The sequence below is a fragment of the Haliaeetus albicilla genome, chromosome 26, assembly GCF_947461875.1.
Source record: "Haliaeetus albicilla chromosome 26, bHalAlb1.1, whole genome shotgun sequence".
In the NCBI taxonomy this organism is placed as follows: Eukaryota; Metazoa; Chordata; class Aves; order Accipitriformes; family Accipitridae; genus Haliaeetus; species Haliaeetus albicilla.
In genome coordinates, this window is record NC_091508.1 from 23,161,678 (window position 1) to 23,184,579 (window position 22,902).

A 22,902-nucleotide genomic window follows, 5' to 3' on the forward strand; every position below is an offset into this window, starting at 1 on the left:
AGGATCTTCACTAAAGACACCTAACTAGGAATTAGAATAAGTCCTTTACCTCCTTTCATAGGACTGATGAAAGCAATTGTGATTGCCATGTATAGTAGCAAGAAAGCCAGGCTGGAACTGTTGGCTTAAGTTGTAAGACTCCTATAACTATTTCCACAAATTCTGTCCCCCTTGACACATCTCACCTTAGCCAGGCAGTATTTTAACCTGAACTGAAGTCTGATTCCATAATCTTATTTTCAATCTGAGATATGCAGTCCTTTTAGACACATTATATCATTTGTTTCAGGGCTTTTTTTAACAAACTTTTTCTGTTCTTAAGCTGTCCAGGTAATAAAAGCTTTTGCTAAAATCAAGTTACAATGATGAATCTTTAAATATTTTTGTGTTGTATTCATATTAGTGCAAATTTCATTTAATGCTTCCTAAATGGGGGTCTGTTTTCCAAAAAAAAGGGAGTGTAGAGTGAAAACTCTCAAAGAACTATTTTTGTTGATAGACAACATCTCTTATTTTTTGTAGGTTTTGATAGTGATAACATCTGAACCTATAAATACCAGCTGACTTTGATTTTGTAATCGCTTGATTGTGTCAGCACAAGACTTGTTATTTTGCTGTTCTTTCTCTAGATGAAGTTTTGGTGCAGTCTCCACGCTTTGTTTTGATGAACATTGTCTTAGGCTGTTCAGTTAATTTGATTCTTATTGCTTTCAGCTCTGTGACTCTGCACAGTGAGAAACTTAAACCTTTAAACTCATGTGTATTAGAAAATTTAACAGTCATTTTGACATGTGGCATAGTGTCTGTGTGAAAAAGCACTGCACCATACTGGTACTCCTTTAGGGCTGTGCCTTGAGATTGCTACTCTTTCACAGGCTGTAGTTTCAACAGTTTGTTAAACATAATGCTTCAGTAGCTCTCAGTGAACTATAATGTCATCCACTTAAAAGAACTTAATGTAAATCAGGATTTAGAACTGATACCAGAGAGAAAGCTGAATGACACAACAGGAAGCAATAGAAAACTGAACCAATCCTGGCAGCCAAATTAAGGGACGAGTAGTGACTTAATGCATTGCAAGCTGTGATGGTAACCTCAGAGTGGCCACATTAACACTGAAGTTTATGCTGAGTTTCAGACTAGATTCTTGCTGATACATGCTCATCATTTTCAGGAAAATTCTTTAGCTGCCACTATCTTCATACTGGGTCTCAGTTCCAATATATTTTAAGCTTCTTATCAGGTAGTAAACACCTCAGTAGTCCTAAGTATTTTACTGTTCACAAGTTGAAAAATATCTGATGGAAAGGCCCTACAAACAAAGCATGTAGAGAAAACTCCTTTTTGTGAACTTAGTTCGTCAGAAGGGCTGAAGGTTTTCAAATAAAAGAACTTGTAATCATTTCTGAAACTTCTGAATGCATTTGGCTTGTCTCTGCGTAAATTTTAAGAATTTGTAATGAAAACTTGTGGTAAAATACTTTAGTGAAATACATGTGCTTGCTAGTAATGCAACAGACAAGATTTTCAGACCTAATAGTGAAATGTGAATTCAAACAGTTTTTACACTAAACTAGTCACCACCTAATTGTGCTCGGATTCATACTTTTTATATTCTAGCTTGTGCTTAGCCTCCACAGCAGAAGAGGAAAGTGAACCTTATTGTCTTTAGGGAAGAAGCTTCTAATGTTGTCTTACAGCCCAAATGCAACAAAATTTTGATTGAAAATGCAGCAGAACATTGTACTCAGCCCTCTTCCAACCTCCCAGGCGTATGGTTCTGGTTGAATCTCTGGATCAAGTAATGATGGAAAGTGCATTTTTTTAAAACTGCATGTGGCCTTTAAACATAAGACCTTCTCTAAAGCCACATACACCAGTGACTTATGCTACAGGTGTCATGTTTCACAAATTCTCAATTGTGTGATGCTAGCAAAGACAGGCAGGCAAAAGTGTTGTCCTATATAAGATGGTATATAGGAATAAAGTAGAAAACAGGATTACAAACTGTTTTCTCTTTTTGTTCTCCCACTAAATTGATGATCTGATGAACAGTATTACTGAAGGTTCCTCTAATGAACTTGTTTCCCCTCTCAGTTATTGCTAGAAGCAGTTTCCTCTTTCTGCTTGTCTTGAGGCTGCTTTCATTGTTAATTAAACAGCACAGTGACTGCTAGGGAAAAACTTTGCAATTCTTTATAGTAAGTTCATAGTGAAATTCCTGGGTCTGGGCTGTGGGGAAATAAAAACACAAGTAATTTGGAATTAATTCCTATATTTCATACAACTTGATATAAGTCTATATTGCAGAGTGGGTATGGACAGTAAAGCAACTTGCATCTGTTTGTATTATTTTTTGCCTCTTACTAGGACAAACTCATTACTGGTTCTCCTGTTTCTTCTTGTGTCTCATGAATCCTCAGTTCAAGGCAGAAGAAACTGATGAATAACTTCTGTGCTTGAGGAGAGATGGAGTAGCCTATATAACAGATAGAATCATAGAATATCTCAAGTTGGAAGGGACCCATAAGGATCATCGAGTCCAACACCCTGCTCCTCGCAGGACTACATAAAACTAAATTATATTACTAACAGCATTGTCCAGACACTCGTACTCTGACAGGCTTGGTACCGTGACCACTTCCCTGGGGAGCCTGTTCCAGTGACCGACCACCCCCTCAGAACGATTTCTGTTACGAGTGTACCTTCACATCCTGTTGTCAAACTGTGCCCTGGAATGTTGGGGTTTTGTTTGGGGTTTTTTTCTGTTTCTGTATACCACTAATTTGAGGCCAGACACTTTTGTAAGGATTCTGATGATAGTTGTGTGTCGTTTTTCACATCACAAAGTTTCTGTCTCTGTCGACCTCTTAACAGGTGGTTTTAGGTTAGAGGCCAGAAGCTGGCTAAGGTAAGGTTGCTGGAGCCTCCAAGACATGGTTCCTGTAGTGTAAGGGAAAGTCTGTTTCGCTGCTACCTGAGCTGTACAAATTCTGGAGATAGATATGGAGCAGATGGCCACTTCCATGACCACTATTCCTGCTTCAGTCACAAGCACCGATGCCACAACTAAATGTTTAAAAGTAGAATCTCAGCTGGTTTTTGTGAAGCCAAGAATAGCCTTGCATTCACTGAGGATGATGATAGGCCATGTTGTTCTCCACTGTATTACAAAGTTCACTGCCAGCCTTTTGGGAACAGTATCAAGCAACTGGAACAAGAACAGCTTGTCCATGTTTTCCGTGAGGCCTCATAAAATCTGTAAAGTGAGATGAAGAATAATTGCAGTGAGACATCTCTAGAGCTCATAGATGATTGAGAAGTAATGCATCTGTCTGGCCATTAGATACTTGAAAAGCCCTTGTTTTCTCTTACGTGCTCAAGCTGTGAGTCAGTGTGAGCAGATTGTTTACAGTTTATTCACAACATGGAGTTGTGAACAAAATTCAAAACATGTGTGAGCATTCCTGCTCACACCCGAAGTACAAACTGATTTTATGGCTCTGCATATTACACTTTGGCACATCCAGCTGTTGTAAAGGTGCCAAGACTTTTTGTAGGAGTTCATTGTTAAAAGTATGTGCAAAGCTGTTTTAAAAATTACTTCCAGACAGTTTGAGAATACAGAGATGAATTCGTAGCAGAAATGGATGGTGTAACCCTAATGCGCAAGAAACAACTCTCCAGAAATGGTGCCTTTTGGTTATCTGTAACAATTCATTTCAATCAGTGGCTAAACACACCAGCCTGTGAAATTCCTGGGGTTTACATCAGTTCAGTGTTAAATAATCTCTGTCTTTTAGGTCCATCTGACATGTCAGCAATTATGAAATTCAGCAGGAGACCCACGTGTCCTGATGCCTCAGTAGCAGCAAGTCTACCTACACCTCCTGTACCAAGGCACAGGAAGAGTCACAGCCTGGGAAACAAGTGGGTACTCCAGGCTGTCTCACATTGAGGCAATTTTGTGGATCACAAAGATTTAAGATAGCAGCAGAACACTCTGGTATTTGAGAACACTCTGGTATTTGTCCCTTCCATTTCTTGTATTGCAAGAGTGCTTCAGGCTTTACTGTGTATTCTCTAGGTTTTCTCTTGTCACTTGGTTATTTTTGCTGACTCTTATTCTCCACTAGTGCCAGACATTGGCAGTACTTGAAAGCTGTGTGTCCACTTTGGTCTGTGGATTCCTGGTGTGCATAACTGATTATTTTTTTTCTTTTGTTTTTTTTTAAATATCTTGCTAATGCATCTAAGGAAGCTTACTAGCTGCTTGGCGCACCTTACCATTCAGGAAAGCTGTGACCTTTTGCACAGTTTTACCTTGGTAATATGGATTAGAAACATTTTTCTCTACCATTTACCTAGCTAAGTGAGAGCACCTGCTCCCCAGTTAAGGTTTCAGCATCTACCAGATTTCACAATTAATGGGTTAGGGTAAAAGAAGTTCACATGACTTGTCCAAGGTCATAGAGTGTTGATGTGTTAGTTCAGCTTAGTGAAGGACCACTAAGCAGTGGCTTAGCTGGGGTCTGCTCTTTCTATTTTTCTACTTTTGCCTCCACCCAGGGTGTTCAGGTTTTGTATGGAGAGGAGTCAAAAAGCTTAAAAATTCTCATCTGCAGAAATTTGATAACTGTTACTTACAAAGACCACAAAAATGTGAGACTTGTTTTGGAAGTCAAGGAGCATATGCACAGCAGAGGGAAAGCGTGAGCAGTACCGTTCAATTGCCTGCTGCTTAATAACCTATTGATAAGGCAAAGTCTGAGTGGAAATACCAGGAGCCAAAGGTTGCTATTAGATGACGTAAGAGGGAGTTGTGCATTTTTCTCTTTCCAATTTTCCAGCATGATGTGTCAGTTCAGCGTAGTGGAGAGCAAAAGCGCGACCTTCCCGACGGAGAAGCCGCGCCACCTCCTGGATGACAGCGTCTTGGAGTCGCACAGCCCAGCGCGCAGCCACGCTCTGAACTCGCTGTTCACCAATGGCCTTTCCATAGGTAGAGTCTGTGTGGGGAACTGGCATCCTGCCTTTCTGTCCCAGTGCTCTGGAAACTCACAGAGATACCCAGAACTAGGGACTTAGGAGGGTTATTAGCTCCTGTGCAGAGACCGGTCCCTTTCATGGAAGAAAGTAGATCAGAACTGCTACTCAGCTACCTAGTCAACTTTATCTCAGCTTTCCTCAGTTACCTACTGGTGGTTTTGGTAAAAGTGGCATGAAGGAAGATTGTCTTTGTATATGCTTTGTATGTGACACAGTGTTTGTCAGCTTTCACCAGGGGAAAAATAAAAAAGTGCTACTGAAAAGTGGATATATACTTTGAAAGCTACTTTTTCACAAAGAAAACTTTAATTTTAATGATGTGTTTTAGAAGATGGGAGAATAGTTTAGCTGTGCTCTCTGAGACTTCAAAAGTAACATAAAATGAACTTGTGAAAGATGATGATGTCAATTACATTATGGTATTATAATTAATAAAATAATTATTATTATTATAAAAACAAAGTGATCGAGCATCTGTGTTCTAAGCAAGAGAAAGCCACCTTTTAAGTGACTCAGGCTATTTCTAGAAGAGGAAGTAGGCTGTGAAGGGTAGCTGGTTACTTGACCAAGTAACCACTTGGTTACACCAAGAGTTTGACACTGAGATGATCTTTGAACTTTGGAAAATACAGGCACAGCTCACTGTGTTATACTGCGCATTAGAAGATCAGTCCTGGGCAAATTAAAACTATGAGCTAAATAGCTGTGCCAGGGAAGGGGAGACAAATTGGTCATGGGCTTGGAGGAGAAACGGGGACTATCATTGTGAATACCATCATATTGATTTGTTATGGCTCCTAGCAGCAGCATACAGCTGGCATATTCTCTGTTACAGGTATGCTTGCTTGTTGAAAACAAACAGTGATATCATGTCTAACAACTTTCATCGACTTACAGATGTTGTGGTAGAAATACTGTCTTACAGAGTAACTGGATTTGTGTTCCAGACATGTTCAGCTTTTGAAGGAAAAGCAGCATAATGAAAACTAAGACATGTAGATGTCTGTTATTTAAACACAGCAGTAACAATGACTTCGTTCATCAGTGAGATATTACAAATGGGAAGGCTCATGTAAGCCTCTTCCAATTTCAGATTTTACCGTGAATTCTAAAGACTTCAGCTTTGAAACATGATTTGAGTAAGCAATTTCCATGGTACTATATAAAATTATACTGGTGAGCCACATACATCAGCTTTGTATTTTTCCCTTGGGTGGTTTTCTTACTCCTTCTCTGTACTACTCTTTTTCTAGATAGCAGTGAAAGCTCAGAATTTAGTGAGGAGCTGCCGTCAGGGCTTGAAAGGTGAGTTAGTCTTCATGTACGCTCACTGAGCACTCTACAGACTTAGCTAAGAAATTAATGAATGATTCCTAACATAGGTAAGCCCTAAATCAGTAGTTATTTTTATTAAATTATTGACTAGTTAGGAAAAAATGGCAAACTTTTTGAAATAAAACAATGTAAATTTATTGTGTTTTTCTTCCCATGGACCTGAAAAGACTGGGAACTCTCTCTGTTATGTTTACCAAACCCTAACTGTTGAAGTCTCAGACTAGAATTTCCCTCATCAGATATTTGCATTCACAAACAGGGGTCGTTTATATGCCACGCTGGGGCCTAACTGGAGGGTACCGATCCGGAATTCTCCTAGGAGTCGAAGCTGTGTCTACAGGTACAGTTCAGGGTCTGCCTTACTCAGTGTATGGTGCTAAACTTCCATTTGGGTCTCTATGCTTTCCTAGCTACTCATGGGAGACTTCCCCTCCTGCTTGTAAAAATTCCTGTTCATGCTAAAGCAGGGGTATGGCCCATTCAGATGAAATTCAGTTTAGCTATTGATTTAACTAATTATGTCTGGCTTCCATATTGCAGAAGACTAGCGTTTACTTTGGGTTTTATGACATTACAGAAGCAGGTTTGTCAGGAAGGCCATCTTTGCCTTCCGTGACAAATAATGATGTTAGAAGGTTACCTTCTTGATCCTTTCTCACAGTTTACTTCCTGATTGGCACGACAGCTACCCATAACATCTGTTTGTGTCGGAGGGCTGTAGTATGATGTGTTGATTTTGTACAGTAGTGTTACCTTGGACCCCAAGTAAGAGAGGGAATATCAGCAATGCCATATTTAGCAGGCACTCTGAATCTTGCTAGTCACCGAGACATGGACTTTTCAGAAACAGGTGATCCCTTTACAGGCCAAAGAGAGGTGACGTGGAAAATTGTATATAGTTAGAGGGATAAAAAGCATTCATTGCATCCATACCAGACCTGGACTTGATAAATTCTGTGGTAGTGGGAAGTGAAGAAGCATGTATAAACAGTAAGGAAAATAGGGCCCTGAAACAGTATTCTGCAAATGCTGAGATTTAGTTGGAGTTTCAATCCAGTCAGATTTTATTTTGTATAAACTAGTTTGCTTCAGCCACTGTAGAAATGTTGATATAATATGTAAATGTAAGTACAGCCATTTTACTTGAGCTAGTATCATCTGATAGCAGCACAAGTTAGAAGAAGTTAGGAATAAAAATGCATACATTATAAATAAGTAAAGGAGTAAATTTTGGAACAATATTTCAGCTGTTATACCTGCTTCTGGAAAATACTCTCTTAACATGTCCATGGTAGATTTGTTTCAAAAATGTATACAAGCTAGAAATAGAAAATATAAGAAGACAAAAATGTGAAAAGCCTATTAAATCCACAAAGAAGAATTATTCCCTAAAATAAATTTCTTACATTTATCCACCATCAAGTAATTCTAATGCTTTCATTCATTCTTCCTTTTCTGGAATCTTCTACCATTTCTATCAGAAAACTGGAATTGGCAGGAATGCACATTAGCACAGACAAGGCAATTCCATTTAATCGAAGATGCGCCTGCCAGTTTGAAGTGCTGTTCTTGCATAGGTGGTGTCGCTGTGTATATCACTTTCACCAGCATGTGTTTATATGACACCATCATACTTCTACATAGAATAGCGTTCCTTTCACAACTGAATGGTAGATCATACACGTGTCCTTTTCCTTGTATTCATTACTAGATGTGATTTAGTTGGCTCTGGTAAACTTCATTGGCCCCTGTATTTATAAGAATATCAGGGCTGTGATCACATGGCAATGGAGAGGTTAGCAGCAGATAATTACAACATATCATCACCTACCAATCACTCTTTGGTTGTTATGCTCTTAATGGCTGTTTACATTTCTAACTTAGCCTGTGCTTAGGTTCTTTCAGTTGTACCACTTTTTTACTGTTGTATGTGGGAAGCTCTGTGTTCATCCTGGGAAACGAAACATTTTAATCACTGTACAATAAACTATTTGGCATTGTTATATAGTTTTTCCCAACTTTTTTCCAATTAGCCGAGGTAATTTCCTACATTCTTTTTTTGATAGCTAAAGTTTATTTCAAGATAAAATTACATTTGTGGGAGCTCTTACTGCCAAAATTTTAAGCCATAAGTTTCCAGAAATCCAGATTATTTCTGTAATTTACCAGAATAAAACAGAAAATTGCCTGTTTTCCCTTTGACTTCGGGCCTCGATATTTACTCTGTTTTGGTTTTTTTCATGTCTTAGACCCCAGAATAGAACCTTTTGTTGATTTGCTGTTTTTCAAAGATCCTGGTTCATATTTGATACCTAGGTCTGGAAAATACATATTATAAAGTCAAGTGTCAGATTATACAATATATGTCAGGCAATGCAGGAAAAATGTATTTGGAGCTAAATTATATTTCTTGCTTCTTGTCCTTACTTATCTGCTGAAATACATACAGTAGTGTTTTGTCTCTCCAGCCCAACAGGGGCCTGCAGCTGCACATTAGGTAGTGCCACAGGAGTCATTACCATGGAAGGGCCATTAAGAAGAAAAACATTGCTCAAAGAAGGCAAGAAGCCTACTGTAAGTGATTCTAATTCTTCCTGTGATTCTAGTTCAGTAGTGGCTGTTTTAATTTCCAGGATTAGATTAAACATGCAGCTTGATACCATACAAAACAATGTTCCTTGTTATTATCAGTTGTAAAATCATTTTCTGTTCAAAGTTTTAGCTGGGTTATAACAAGGTTGTAACCTTTGTACACCATTTGATCTACAGCAGTTTCGCTTCTCCCTGCATTTGTGAGTAATGTCTCTAGGTTGTGACAGCAGAGCAAGAGTGAAGCAGCTCTATAAATCAGCATGCATTTCTGTGAGGGCAGAAATTCAGTATCATGGTGAAATGGGAAGGCTGCGGGCCACCCACCCATACCACCAAAGTCATGGTAATTCATACTTAACCTAAATTCACAGGTTTCACATGGTTCTGGTCCTACGCATTTGGTAATTTTTTGTTTTCTGCAGAGTTCGTTGATATTTTTTATGTGCAACCCTACTGTTCAGTGCTAAAAGATTTGAAGAATTGCAGAGATGTCATCTCAATAAATTTTATTGATCAAATGCAGAAGTCTAAGATCTGTCCAGTAGAAGGCAGCACACTATTTTCCTGTGAAGCAATCAGTCCTGATATTTTTATGAGATACCTGAGTAAGATGGATTGGATTCACAGTCAGCCATCCAAATTTAGGTAGCTGGGCTGATTTACATCAGGAGACACTCTTTATCTAACTCTCCATTCCTTGCTCCTGAAATTAACTTTGGTAGCACTTGGACTTGCTTGTGAATAGATTTTTGAAATGTCAAGACATATGTAGAGTTTTTCCTAATTTTTTTCCTTTCTGATTTAGCTCTCCTCATGGACTAGATACTGGGTTATGCTTTCAGGATCAACTCTTCTGTACTTTGGAGCAAAATCTTTAAGAGGCACTGAAAGAAAACATGTAAGCTTTCAATTTGTTCTAAAACCAAAAATAGTATATTCATAAGCAGATCTGGAAGGGTGTTTGAAGTGTACTTGCTGTTCCAGGCTAAGCTGTATGTCTGCACAACTTTTACAGTCAAAAGTTAATCCCTGCTACAGTCTCAGCTGTGACTGACTTGTTTATCTCTTCCAGTATAAATCTACACCTGGTAAAAAAGTCTCCATTGTGGGCTGGATGGTGGCACTGCCTGATGACCCTGAGCATCCTGATATTTTCCAGCTAAATAACCCTGACAAAGGTAGATGTTGCAGGATGGACAATGTCTGCATTGTATTTCTATGACAGGAAGTAGATTAATCTCTGTTAATGAGTTTGTAGATTACAGAACTTGCAGTGGCACTCATTTAAAAGACTGAAGAGAGAGATTTTCAATATAGAATTTTCAAGGCAGGGTACAAATGAAAGTGAACGTATTTCTACAATATGCTGTGGTGCTTCTATGGTAGCTACAGAGGTGTTGCTGTATCTTGGCAGTTACTGTAAGTTTTGCAGAAATTGCCCAACCAATATGAGATTGCTGCATGTCCATGTGCCCACATACCCTGATCTCTGAGGTTCTGAATAGCTTTCTTAAAATTGGTCAACATCAAATCTTGACTTACACTGAGGCCAATTAAAACATTATGAAAACTCTTCAAACATCAAACCATTTACCAAAAAAAGCCTTTTAAGTAATTATTAATTACTTTTAAATAATTAATTTTGAAGTGCCATAACTCTTCCACCTTGATTAAACTTCAAAAACTTGAAAAGATCAGAAAGTCCCTGGAATTATTTTGCACTTTGAGGGGTTACATAACAATTTTTGGGGCTTCCTTCACTTTTCATGTTTTCAACTTGGGTACTGGATGTGGATTTGCATCTATTGTGTGAAGTGCATCTCTTGGGTGTTGACTGAAATGCAAGAAACAATTTATAAAATAAGGAGGCACAGAGGAAACTCTCAATAGAACATCGAAGAAAACTAAGTTCACAAATATCAAAAACATTCATAAGAAGTTTGGCAGTAACCACAACAGTCTGAATGAGAAGAAAGCCAGAAGTAAATTAGATGTGGCCTAAGTGGTCTTCTCTGTGGCTGTAATTTGGCCTCTCTGCCTATACACTCCTCTTAGCTTTGCAGGACACATATGTTCTCGTACTCCCTTCACACAATGATTGTTGGATAACATGCCTCACATGATCTCTATTATATGAGCAACATCCTGTTTGAATATTTGAGGTACAGATAAATTTAACAGTTTACTTCAGGACTTCGGCTTCTGCACAGGAATTAGAATCCCTTGAAACTACATGTCTGTCTGCAAATTTAGAGCCTTTGATTTTCTTATTTTTGTAGGCAATGTTTACAAGTTCCAGACTGGTTCAAGGTTTCATGCAATATTATGGCATAAGCATTTGGATGATGCATGCAAAAGTAACAAGCCTCAGGTAAGGTTGTGAAACTGACTTCTACCCTTTTTTTCATATTTTTCCAGGAAATCCTTACTAGAAAAGATGTCTCTTCTCAGTCTGTGTGCACACACAGTCCTGTGGGGACAGACATAATTCCTTATTTTGTACACTGATCCAATTTTTCAATAGGAGGAATAAAAATTATTTAAAACTACAGAATTCCCACCAAATTAGGATTTGTGCAGGTGTAGCTATAGGTGTGGTTACCTCAACAGCATATAACCTCTACACTCACTGCTTCAAGTGAGGTAGCCCCATCTCTACTTCAGAAGGGGCTTTCTCATGGACAAAGAAAGCAAACATGCTAGCATTTACTCCAATGACTGGGTTTGTAGGTGCCATTGAAGAAAGCATCCTAAAAAATGCCATGTTTGTCCTTTACATAGCAGCCTCATTCTTCTCTTGAGGAAAATGTTCATTCATAAAAGGATTTCCAAAGGTTATATTAATAGGATGTTCATCCATATAGGACCTAAAACAGGATGCAGCTTGAGAATCTTCTTTACACACATGCATCCCTCCCATGCATACTGATAACTTCTTAGAATACTTTGGCTGGATTTGATCTATGAATAGAAAAATCATTTGAGTCTTTATCTTTCCTTTCAGTTATGGGGTTAGCCTTCTTTTGGACCTGTTTGGGACTGATTACACTTTTCACATTATATAACAAATGATTAGCCCACTCTATTTTGTAACTTTGCAGTTTCCCAGTGCCATAATAGGCTCAGAAGCATTATACTGCTGAATAATTTACATTCCTTTCCAGGTACCTGCTAATCTAATGTCATTTGAATAATTTGCTCTCCTACCTGGTGCGATTTCAAGTGCCAAACTGAAGAAACAGGCTATTGTTCTCTAAGGAGGAAGAGGAGAATGGTTTTCCTGACATGAGCCAGCCACAAATATTTCAGCACTTTCCTATGTAACTTGAAAGTGATTCTGACACAGCTTTTAAAAGCAGAAAGTGAATGTTGTCCTTAGGACCAGATAGAGTCTCATGCACTGAGTGAAAGCAGACAAGTTAGATGGACAGAAGATTAATCCTGACTCCTGCAGGATTCTAGAGCCCTCAACTTTTCGTGGTCAGAGACTGCCATGAACTGATGTTTGGCCACAAACTGAGCATCATATCTTCTGCCTATTCTTTTTTAAACGGTTCTTTTTATTGTTAAGCTGCTTTGTGTGACTGAAGAATATTTGGCCCATGTTGGGTTTCAATTCTTTCTAATGCACAGAATGATTGACAGTGTTAACTTGCTGCAAAGTGTCAATTAGGATAGAAAATTGTGGAACAACATTTTTATAATCTAAGTGCACTGAGTTGCTTGGCAATGTGGCTGCCTCAGATTTTGTATCAAATCTCTGGACAATTCTGCTGTTCACATTTGAGCTATTTGGGAAAAATGTATTTTGGCACAGGACAGTTGGTTTCCTTTTCATTCAGTTACATTATTCAGGAATGCCCTGACAATGGATTTAAGGCTGTTTAAATTGATGTTGTGCTAAAGGTTGTCTTTCATTCTCTTAACTACTGGCTTAGTTGCTTACAAGTTTGTTTTTTTCTTCAGTCTGAATGTTGTTTGTCTTAAATCCCTTGGTACAGTAAAGCAAGTAATCAGGTGTTATGTATCACATGGCCCTGGCTCCTCAGAATGATTCCATATCATTGTTTCTGTTCTGTCTTTCTGTGGATGACTCAGCTCCACTCAATTCTAGTACATGATGCACCTTTATGACATACCGTACTGGCACATGGTACTGCTATTATGAAATCATGGTGGCAGTGAAAGCTAGGGAAGATTGACAGTGGAGCAAGTACAAAGAAGCCTCCACACCAGTGTCCAGAGATCAAAAGAAAAATGAATGTAACTGAGCCTTCTCCTCTGAAAGAACTCTCTCTACATCCATAGCTGTATCCCTGCTGTGCCCTAGCACTCCTGTGGTCAGAGGGTTTTTCTGTTCCCATGCTAAGTGGAGCACTTTTTCTGTTTTAAACTCTTTTGCCATAAGGCATCAGTGCTCAGACTTCATCAATCACCAGAAAACCTCCTCTGAGTTTCCTAAGATTGCATAGAGGAGAAATTTGCAAGCCAACTTCTAGCTTACAAACCATGAAAAAAATGGAAGTTAGTTTAATTGAACAGGCCCTGTATTAGAACAAGCTCCCTGACATTAGGAGTATTTATTCTGTGGACTTGCATGATTTTCTAAATTTTTATTTTGAAACTTCTTTAACAACAACAACAAAATACCTGTATTGTTAAATGTAGGTCAGCTGTAACTTTTGTGTTATTTTAAGTGTTCATATTACCATCCTGAGAGTGAAGCCCAATACATACCAGCTTTTCAACAAAACCAGTTCCTGACAACTGCATTTAGGTCGTGGGACACGTGAAAGTGTATGGAAAGTTGACCAAGTTTCTTTGATAGCTCAGGAGTTGTGTGAAAAGAGTGGTAATACAAAATATATTTATACCTTTTTTCTCCTTTTTTACTAAATAAAGACAACTTTGAACTGGGAAAAATTTCCGTATCTGCTAGGGCAGGGCATCCAATGCCATTAGAGACAGTGTAGAAGCTTTTGAATGTGGTAAAATCCTATCACCAGTAAATGGCTTCAGACTGTTAGAATATGATATAATCTGAATTATTCTGCACCTGTGGACTTTTGTGATTAGTTATCAGTGACATAATTCATGAAGATGCAAGTGTTATGTGGACTGCCATTTTAATGAATGTGGCACCTATGACCACATGTATTGTGCGTTATTAGCATTCATAGGGTTTGAACCATGTGCAGGACAGCGACCAAAATGATGACACACTAACCAAAACAGAACTATTCGAGTCAAGAGTATTTTTTAAAATTACTTTATTAGTAGCCCTTTCCCCTTAAAAGATAATAACCTGATCTGTCTTAAATATAAGCTTAATTTAAAAAGGAACACTTATTGGCAGTAAATGTACATTTATGAGAAGCATGTAAATATCTACTTACTCCTCTCTAATGTGGTGTAGTGGAAGTGAACACCGATGAGGACTTGTGACATTTTTTCCAGCATATTGCAGTTGAGATTAACGGATGTTTTAACAACTTTCAGTTATGTTTAACAAGCCTCCCTTGGAAAGAACAGTAACTGCTGACTGATACAGTAGCAATAGAACATGCCTGTACACACTCAGAATTTCACGTCTTTTAGAATTTAAGGGTCTCTAAAGTGTTATATATGTTATTGTATGTACAAGAGGTAGAGCGTTCTAGCCTTCAAAAATATACTTCTACTCAAAATTATGAGCCATAGAACCTGTTGGAGAAGTTACAAAATGGTCTATTTTCACTTGCTTATAAAACAGATTCCCAACTAGAAAGGAAGCATATTTGCCAGAAACCATGATGGGCCCCAAAACAGTGTGGCATGAGTGAAGGGCAATATTTATGAATGTTTCTTATACCCATTCATTTGTCACTGACTAAAGATGAATCTCTGTAGAAACTAAACCCTTCAATGCTACTCAATCCTCAAACTCAAATCCTACTCAAAATCTTGGAATTTGGAAATATGTCAAAAGTAACTTGAACTCGCTCGCACTATGATCATTTGAATGTAAAAAGCATTATATAGAAGAAAGATGAACATAACAAATAATAGTTTTACACAATAGTCAGGTAAAAAACTTTTCACAATTGTGAAATTGTTGCACAATATAAAAAAATTCAGAATTATGGCAGTGTAAGAACATTATTAAAATATCTTAAATTTTAAATGAGATTTTAAGTATTAAACAGTTTGTAACTGCTGATTTGAGTTTTTATGCTGTCATTTGGTACCATTTGCTGTCATCTGATACTTTGAATTGAAAGCTGCTATTGAAATACAATATACTGCATATCAGTACTGATTAATACAGCATTTTCACAAAAATACTACAAACCATGCAAGTTTTTATCCATCAAAGAGAACAGCTGCAATAGTTGTGTAAAAATAAACATTATCTCAGAATTACTGTTTTCAAAATTGTGAAGATATAAAGTGTATGTAGGCAATATTATTAATTTATGTGCAATTTTGATGTAATTCAGTGCCAAAATGCATGGTTTTCCAAATAGCACTAAAACGAGGCAAAGAAAGTAGTTTTCAAATTGCGACTTATTTGTCACATTATAATGTAAACCAATTTCAACATTTTGGTTTGTTTTGTGTGAAAACTGTTGCACTATTTTTGGCTGTATTTTCCAGCAGTCCACTGCATGCCATTTGTGTAAGGATTCTTTCTATAATTCTTGTGAACTGTCTCACCCATAACAACCCTGGCATTGGAATCTAGTTTTTTGGCAAAGTATTTTGTTACCTCAGTCTTGTATCAGGTTGCTGTATTTTTCAGTTTGTTACATTGATACTGATTGTTTCACTAATTAAATACTTTAATGTAAAAAAAAAAAAAGTTTGTTTACTTCAACAGCAATTGCATTTGGTTGTAAGTTTAAAAATGTGCAGAGTATGTATGCTGTTAACAATAAAATATTCTGAAAAAGAATAGAAGTATAGAAGGAACATTTTAGCTCAAAGGCAGCAAGCATGTTTTATTTGTGAATGAATGGTAATACAGTTGAACAGGCTTTATAGTGCACAGTGTGTAACCATTTAATAGTATAAATACAACAAAATCCAAATTTCTAACAGAAAATAGAAAAACCCTCCAACTTTGCAGTTCTTTGAAGTGGGATTTGGAAAGTCCAAAGAAGTAGAGATGAACCTATCCTATTGTTTTCCTAAGAAATGTGTTTTATCACTGCCAAACTTGTGTGTTGACTTGGATAGCAAGGTAAATTTCTTTGCACTTATAATTAAACTTTATTTACACACTTGGATTCTCAACTCTACCCACTGAAATCAACAGGAAAAAATACTTACTTCATCTACTAATAAAATTATCTGTCCTGCATTACACAGTATATCACTGTAGACATGTGTAATTTTATCTTCTCATATTAAAATCTGAAATTTCCTTTCTGATTTCAGTGATGAAATCAAGGTTCAGTCAGAACCTTGAAACACTGAGCACAGCTGACGGGGGTAGCCTAGCAATCAGATGTTCAGTAGAACTTTCTCTTGGAAAAGATCAATGTGGAAATGTTGACCAGTGTCCATCTTCTTTGATAACTTCTCTTCTTTATATGTATCATTTTTCTCTCCATCCCATGTGTAAGCAATCAGGAGAGGAATGCAAGAGACCAGCACGGATAAGTTGAGACCTGCTGGTCAAACTAAAGGGCAAGAAAGAAATGCACAGGCAGTGGAAGCAGTGACAAGTATCATGGGAAGAGTATAGGGACGCTGCCCAGTTGTGTAGGGATGGGGTCAGGAGGGCCAAGGTGTGGCTGGAGCTGAACTTGGCAAGGGATGCACAATAACAAGAAAGGCTTCTATACGTATGTCAGCCAGAAAAGGAAGGTCAAAGAAAGTGTACCCCCTCCATGATGAACAAGACTGGCAAACTGGTAACAACAGATGAGGAGAAGGCTGAGGAGCTCAGCAACTTGCAGCTCAGAGCCCTGAGGGAATTGGCTGGTGTAGTTGCCAAGCCACTCTCCATGATACTTGAAAAGTCATGGCAGTCAGGTGAAGTCCCCAGAGACTGGAAAAAGGGAAACATTGCACCCATTTTTAAAAAGAGTAGGAAGGAGGACCTGGGAACTACTGACCTGTCAGCCTCACCTCTGTGCCTGGGAAGATCATGGAACAGATCCTCCTGGAAGCCATGCTAAGGCACTTGGAAGGCAGGGAGGTGATTCGACGCAGCCAGCGTGGCTTCACCAAGAGCAAGTCTTGCCTGACCAACCTAGTGGCTGCCTGAGATGGAGTGACTACATCAGTGGACAAAGGAAGAGTTATGGATTTATCTATCTGGACTTTGGTAAGGCCTTTGACACAGTCCCCCACAACATCCTTCTCTCTGCATTGGAGAGATGAGGGTTTGATGGATGGACTGTTCAGTGGATAAGAAATTGGCTGGATGGTCACATCCAGAGAGTAGTGGTCAATGGCTCAATGTCTGGATGGAGATCAGTGACGAGTGGTGTCCCTCAGGGGTCTGTATTGGGACCAGTACTGTTTACTGTCTCATCAATGACATAGACAGTGGGATTGAGTGCACCCTCAGCAAATTTGCAGATGACACCAAGCTAAGTGGTGCAGGGTGCAGTTGACACACCTGAGGGATGGGATGCCATTCAGAGGGACATGGACAAGCTCGAGATGTGGACCCATGTGAAATGAGGTTCAACAAGGCCAAGTGCAAGGTCCTGCACCTGGGTCAGGGCAACCCCAGATATCAATACAGGCTGGGGTATGAAGGGATTGAGAGCAGGAGGAGGACTTGGGGGGTACTGGGGGATGAAAAGCTGGACATCAGCCGGCGATGTGCACTCGCAGCCCAGGAAGCCAACTGTATCCTGGGCTGCACCAAGAACAGCATGGCCAGCAGGTCGAGGGAGGGGATTCTGCCCCTCTGCTCCACTCTGGTGAGACCTCACCTGCAGTACTGCATCCAGCTCTGGGGTCCTCAGCACAGGAAAGACAGGGACTTGCTGGAGCGGGTCCAAAGGAGGAACACGAAAATGATGAGAGGGCTGGAACACCTCTCCTGTGAGGAAAGGCTGAGAGAGCTGGGGTTGTTCAGCCTGGAGAAGAGAAGGCTCCAGGGAGACCTTATAGCAGCCTTCCAGTACTTAAGGGGGGGGGGGGGGGCGCATAAAAGAAAGATGGGGACAGACTTTTTAGTAGGGCCTGTAGTGATAGGACAAGGGGTAATGGTTTTGAACTAAAGGAAGGTAGATTCAGACTAGATACAAGGAAGAAATTTTTAACGACAAGGGTGGTGAGACACTGGCACAGATTGCCCAGAGAGGTGGTAGATGCCCCATCCCTGGAAACATTCAAGTTCAAGCTGGACGGGGCTCTGATCAACCTGATCTAGTTGAAGATGTCCCTGCTTATTGCAGGGGGGGTGGACTAGATGACCTTTAAAGGTCCCTTCCAACCCAAACCATTCTATCATTCTGTGAATCCCCATTCAAGGTAAATAAGCTCCACATAATGACTGGCAAAGAAGGTGCTTTAATTTCTGAAGAAACATAATTTCATGAGCAGTTGCCTGAGAGATAAATGTTACATAATGTGAAGATGAGAGCAAAACAAGCTGATATAAAATGGCTACTTTTAGAGCTGAAAAAGAAAGCACATAGCCCTTTCCTGGAATGGACTCCTTTTCCTGTTAACCCCCAGAAACAGGAAGACTGTTTCAAGACTTTTTTATTACTTTGTAGTCCTGGAAATCACTTTGATCTGTACAATTTTCCTCTAGGGTCATGTCCAGTGTTTCACTGTAAATATTTTATGAAGGAAGCATCAATAAGCATCTCTTACATCTAACATGGTTCTTTTCACTGATAGGATCAGTGTAAATAGGAAAATTGATTGGAATTCCTCTCCTCCCCATAGGCAACAGGATAGAAAATAAACAAAGTGACCACATTAGGAAGGAAAAGCAACAATCACTATATTCCAAATTGCCATTATTATTGTTCTAGAGGCAAATTGCAGGGGAGAAAGAGGACTGCTTTCTGCATTGCAGTATTTCACTATGAGACAATATGCTTTTGTGATACAACATCCAAAGATCAGTACTGAAGAACTCATTAAATGCTTATTATGTCTAAGCCTCTGGTTTTGTAACCTGGGAGAAAAAACAAACAAACAAACAACACAACAAAATGAAATCTTTAATAAGTTTGTTCCTACTTTAGATGTCAGGGTGTACTATGTATGTAAGTGATAGCACTGGCAGTTGCATTAATTTTTCTTCTGCAGTCAGTAATGGTTTATCAAATTCTGAAAATATACCAGACCTTTCCTGAGGGGCAGCATAAATCAAAAAGAAAAGAAGTCAAAGGTCTCAGTAGACCTCAGATGTGAGAGCAAGTCAGATAAGCATATTAGGAAGGATGAAAACACCCATTTTGCATCAACTAAAACACAGTTTTGCATAAGGAAGTGCAGATAGTAATGAATTGGAAGAAGCATCCTTTGTATTTCTGGACTTTGTCTGTAGCCATGCTCCTACTGCCAGAAATCAACTTTTCAGCTTTAAGGAAGAGTAGATTTTGTTCCAAGTGATTACTTGCTTCAGATGCTTTGGGTTTGAAAGCATGATGTAACTGAACATAAAGCAAACAAGCAAGGTCAGAAAACAAATAGATTTGTTCTAGTGTAAGTATAGAGAAAAGTCTATCCAATTCTGCAGAATAAAAAAGTAAACAACCAGCTAGATAACTTACTTTATATGTGATTTGTTAATTGATACCACTATCTTAATAAAATGATAAATATTTTTTTAATGCATAGGAACACCCTAAAACCCTGGAAACACTGTAAGTTAGTTGTAGCAAAATTGTTACCATTTCTTGTAATACTACAAAATTATTGATGTGAACCTATTTGACAAAAACACAATGAATGTATGCCTTGTCTTTTAGAGGGCAATGTCATACTCTTTCATGGGGCAAAGAGACAAAAAAATGGAAAGCAAGGGACAACTAGCTGGTGCAGAAATAAGTAGGTGAAGATTAAAAAAACAAACAAAAAACCCACGAGCAAAACCAACTTCCTTTTAGATTACAAATGTACTTGAAAGCAGCAAAGAACAGCATACTTGGAAGTCCAACTAGTTCTGTCTGCACTGTTTAGTAGTGCAATTGTTTTAATTCTTTCAACAGTTGGGAGAGGGAATAGTTTATTTCACCCACCAGCCTCAAAGAGGGTATGTTTGTAACTGCTGAGGAGACTTGATCTTCAGAGCCTGAGAGTGAGTGCAGGTGGCAGAGTAAAAGCATGTTTTAGCACACCTACCAAGTTATGAAAGTTATTTAATCAGTCATTAAAACCACCATTTTTGCAGCTGTTTTTTTGGATCACTGTCTGAAGCTAAGCACCTTATATGAGAGTTAATATAGTATACTGTTTTGCATAGACTGTTTGTTTTCTACAGAAGCATCACATATAGTGAACCCCTGCACAACCAGAGAGAGGTTCCTAGGTCCTCCAGGAACACAAGCAAGGATGTTCACATTATAGCTCAGACTTGTAATTAATTTTTAAAGGGCTAACATGAGACAACAAAGACAGTAAGGTAACACACAAATTCCTCGTTTAGTAATTAAGTTCTCAAGCAGTCTCAACTACAAGAGGATAGTGGTTACTCACGTCTAACAAAGTAGGTTGAGCAGTTCTGAATTTCTATCACAGGAACAATGCAGTTGTCCTCTCCCAAGATCAGAGGCAGGAGCTTGCTAGTGTTAATAAAAGCCCGACAGGTAGCAGAGAGGCTGTTTCAGCATAGCACAGTGTGACCCAAGACTGCCCTTTGCACTGCTCTTGCCTTCTTAATACCTAGCCTGATTCCACGCTCATGTAATCTCTTACAGGCATGCTCCATCTCCAGAGGTGCAAAAGACTGAATCCAATGGCATAATTACATTCAATTAGCAGTAAAATGGGAAATGTTAAGAGGAGAGCTAACAATTCCCAGGCAGAGAATGTGCTGGTCAACTGTTAGGGGAGGCACCTGTGGGGCTATCTAGTTCCTTAGACATCTTTTGAGATCAAGCTGCCTCTGTCTTGCTGCCCTCTGTCCGCTCTGAGGAGGCAAAGAAAGGAGGAGATCTTTTAATGTCAGAGCTACCAACTTCTGTACCAACCCCTGACTCACGGCTAATGTATGGCAGGAGCACATTTGTTTCAGTGAAATGATTCACTTTGGAGTGAGGACAACATAGCACACTGCGACATCATAAAAGGTAGGAAACAACAACAACAAAAAACAACACTAAGGTAGGGTATGTATAACCCAGGGTGACCTCAGATGATGGCTGATTAAGCCAAGGCTGTCAGTTAATACTTAAGATCACTCTATAAAACTGGGATCATCCTAATAGTGGTTGAAACTAGCATGCTGATATCTTGCAATTTCCCCTGCATCTGTGTAAGTTTGCTGAGCTTCTGTCTCAGTGATGAATTGTTTTAGGACAGCTATAACTTCACTGTAACCCCTTAGCACTATGATACACAGGCAGTCTAGAAGAAGGTATTTGCAGACTGATTTTTTTTTTTTTTTTATTTCCCTAATTCTTCTGTGTCTGAAATGTTGTTTCAGTAGTTAGAGAAGATTGGGTTTGGGCTTGTGTGAATTTTGTTCTATTAAATGCCTGTGATTTTATTCATATCTCTCGAGATTTATTTAATTTTTGCTGTTACTTAGATTTCTGATGGTGGCTGGTTCCCTTAGATGGTTTTGTTTCTGTTTAATCTTTACAATGTAGAGAGGCTGGTATTTGTACTTTTTTTTTTTTAATTAATTTTTGTTTTCCTCATTCATTTTGTTTTCTTATAGAGCTGAAGGTAAAAAAAAAAAAATTTTTGCTTTTCTGTTTCTTTTCCTTACCATTCAGTGAGTGTTATGCTGCATAGATTGAGCTTTATTATTGGACGAGGATTTTTTTACCCAAAGTTGTGGTGCAAAAGTATGGCAAAATGGTAGCAGTCCTTGACTTACTAGTAGCAGTCTTTGACTTACTAGATCTTGGGAACCTGATAAGTTTTCAGCTAGTGATAACTACATGTGGAAGATCACAGAAATCCTGTTCTGGTTCTTCAAAAAAAAAAAAAGTTCAGCAAGTCCTGTACCCATTGTTAGAAAGTGGGGTGAAAAGCAAGCTTGGTGGTGTCTGATAGCCCATCTTCATTAGTGAGTGGGCTCACCTGCCTTCTAAGAAGCAGCAAGAAATCCTGTACCTGCCATTAGGCTCTATTCAAACTGCAAGATAATTCTCTCCTGTCCTGTTTCTGGTGTCCAACTGAAGCTTTGCAGGCAACTGAAGAGTTTTTTTCATAATCTATGTTTATTACATAAGCTATTAATGAAAGTGTATCTTAATTGCAAAGGTATATTGCAGTCAAGCATTCTGTAAATTTTTGTAATGGTAGCAGGAGTTTTAGATAATGTATAGCAGTGTTCCAAGGCAGTTCAGGTGTTATATCAAAAAACTATTGGACAAAAACAAACCAGAAACAGCAAAGCAAAATGAGGCAAGGATGTACTGTACAAGCAAAGCATTTCTGGGTATGTGCATGGCTTTTAGGTTTCTTTGCTTGCCCTTTCTACTCTTTAGCATCCATGTATCTACTCAGATTTAGAAGTGTAAGGAACATATGTATACTGCAAGACAAGATTGTGATCTGTAGGAAGCTTACAATGTCCAGATTACAATTCCAATATTCATATATATTCTCTGGTTACACACATCCACACTGACTCTTAACATACCGTAGGTTAAGGTTACTTTGCAGTGTCTTGTATATTTTGTAGTTTATACCAGGACTTTAAATTGCTGGTTGCAATTATTTTAAGTCTCTAGCATGGTGGCTTGCTCAAGCAATATGGTATTTCTTTTTCCTTGTATATATTTACAG

The 22,902-nt window shown here is 38.7% G+C and overlaps 1 protein-coding gene across 7 annotated transcripts in view; it reads left to right on the top strand.

Annotated features, from left to right (window-relative positions):
* The window catches only part of RALGPS1 (Ral GEF with PH domain and SH3 binding motif 1), a 133,597-nt gene extending 117,601 nt beyond the window's left edge, over positions 1 to 15,996 (top strand). For 6 of the 7 annotated variants that reach the window (XM_069771488.1, XM_069771487.1, XM_069771484.1 and 3 more), the window contains 9 exons: positions 3,804 to 3,930; positions 4,851 to 5,002; positions 6,303 to 6,354; positions 6,644 to 6,724; positions 8,853 to 8,958; positions 9,782 to 9,874; positions 10,049 to 10,154; positions 11,256 to 11,347; positions 12,141 to 15,996. In XM_069771488.1, coding sequence (XP_069627589.1) covers positions 3,804 to 3,930; positions 4,851 to 5,002; positions 6,303 to 6,354; positions 6,644 to 6,724; positions 8,853 to 8,958; positions 9,782 to 9,874; positions 10,049 to 10,154; positions 11,256 to 11,347; positions 12,141 to 12,170 — 839 coding nt within the window. In that variant the 3' untranslated portion in view covers positions 12,171 to 15,996. The remainder of the gene's footprint in view (positions 1 to 3,803; positions 3,931 to 4,850; positions 5,003 to 6,302; positions 6,355 to 6,643; positions 6,725 to 8,852; positions 8,959 to 9,781; positions 9,875 to 10,048; positions 10,155 to 11,255; positions 11,348 to 12,140) is intronic. The other variant, XM_069771486.1, reaches the window with a different exon arrangement.
* The last annotated feature ends 6,906 nt before the right edge of the window (positions 15,997 to 22,902 follow it).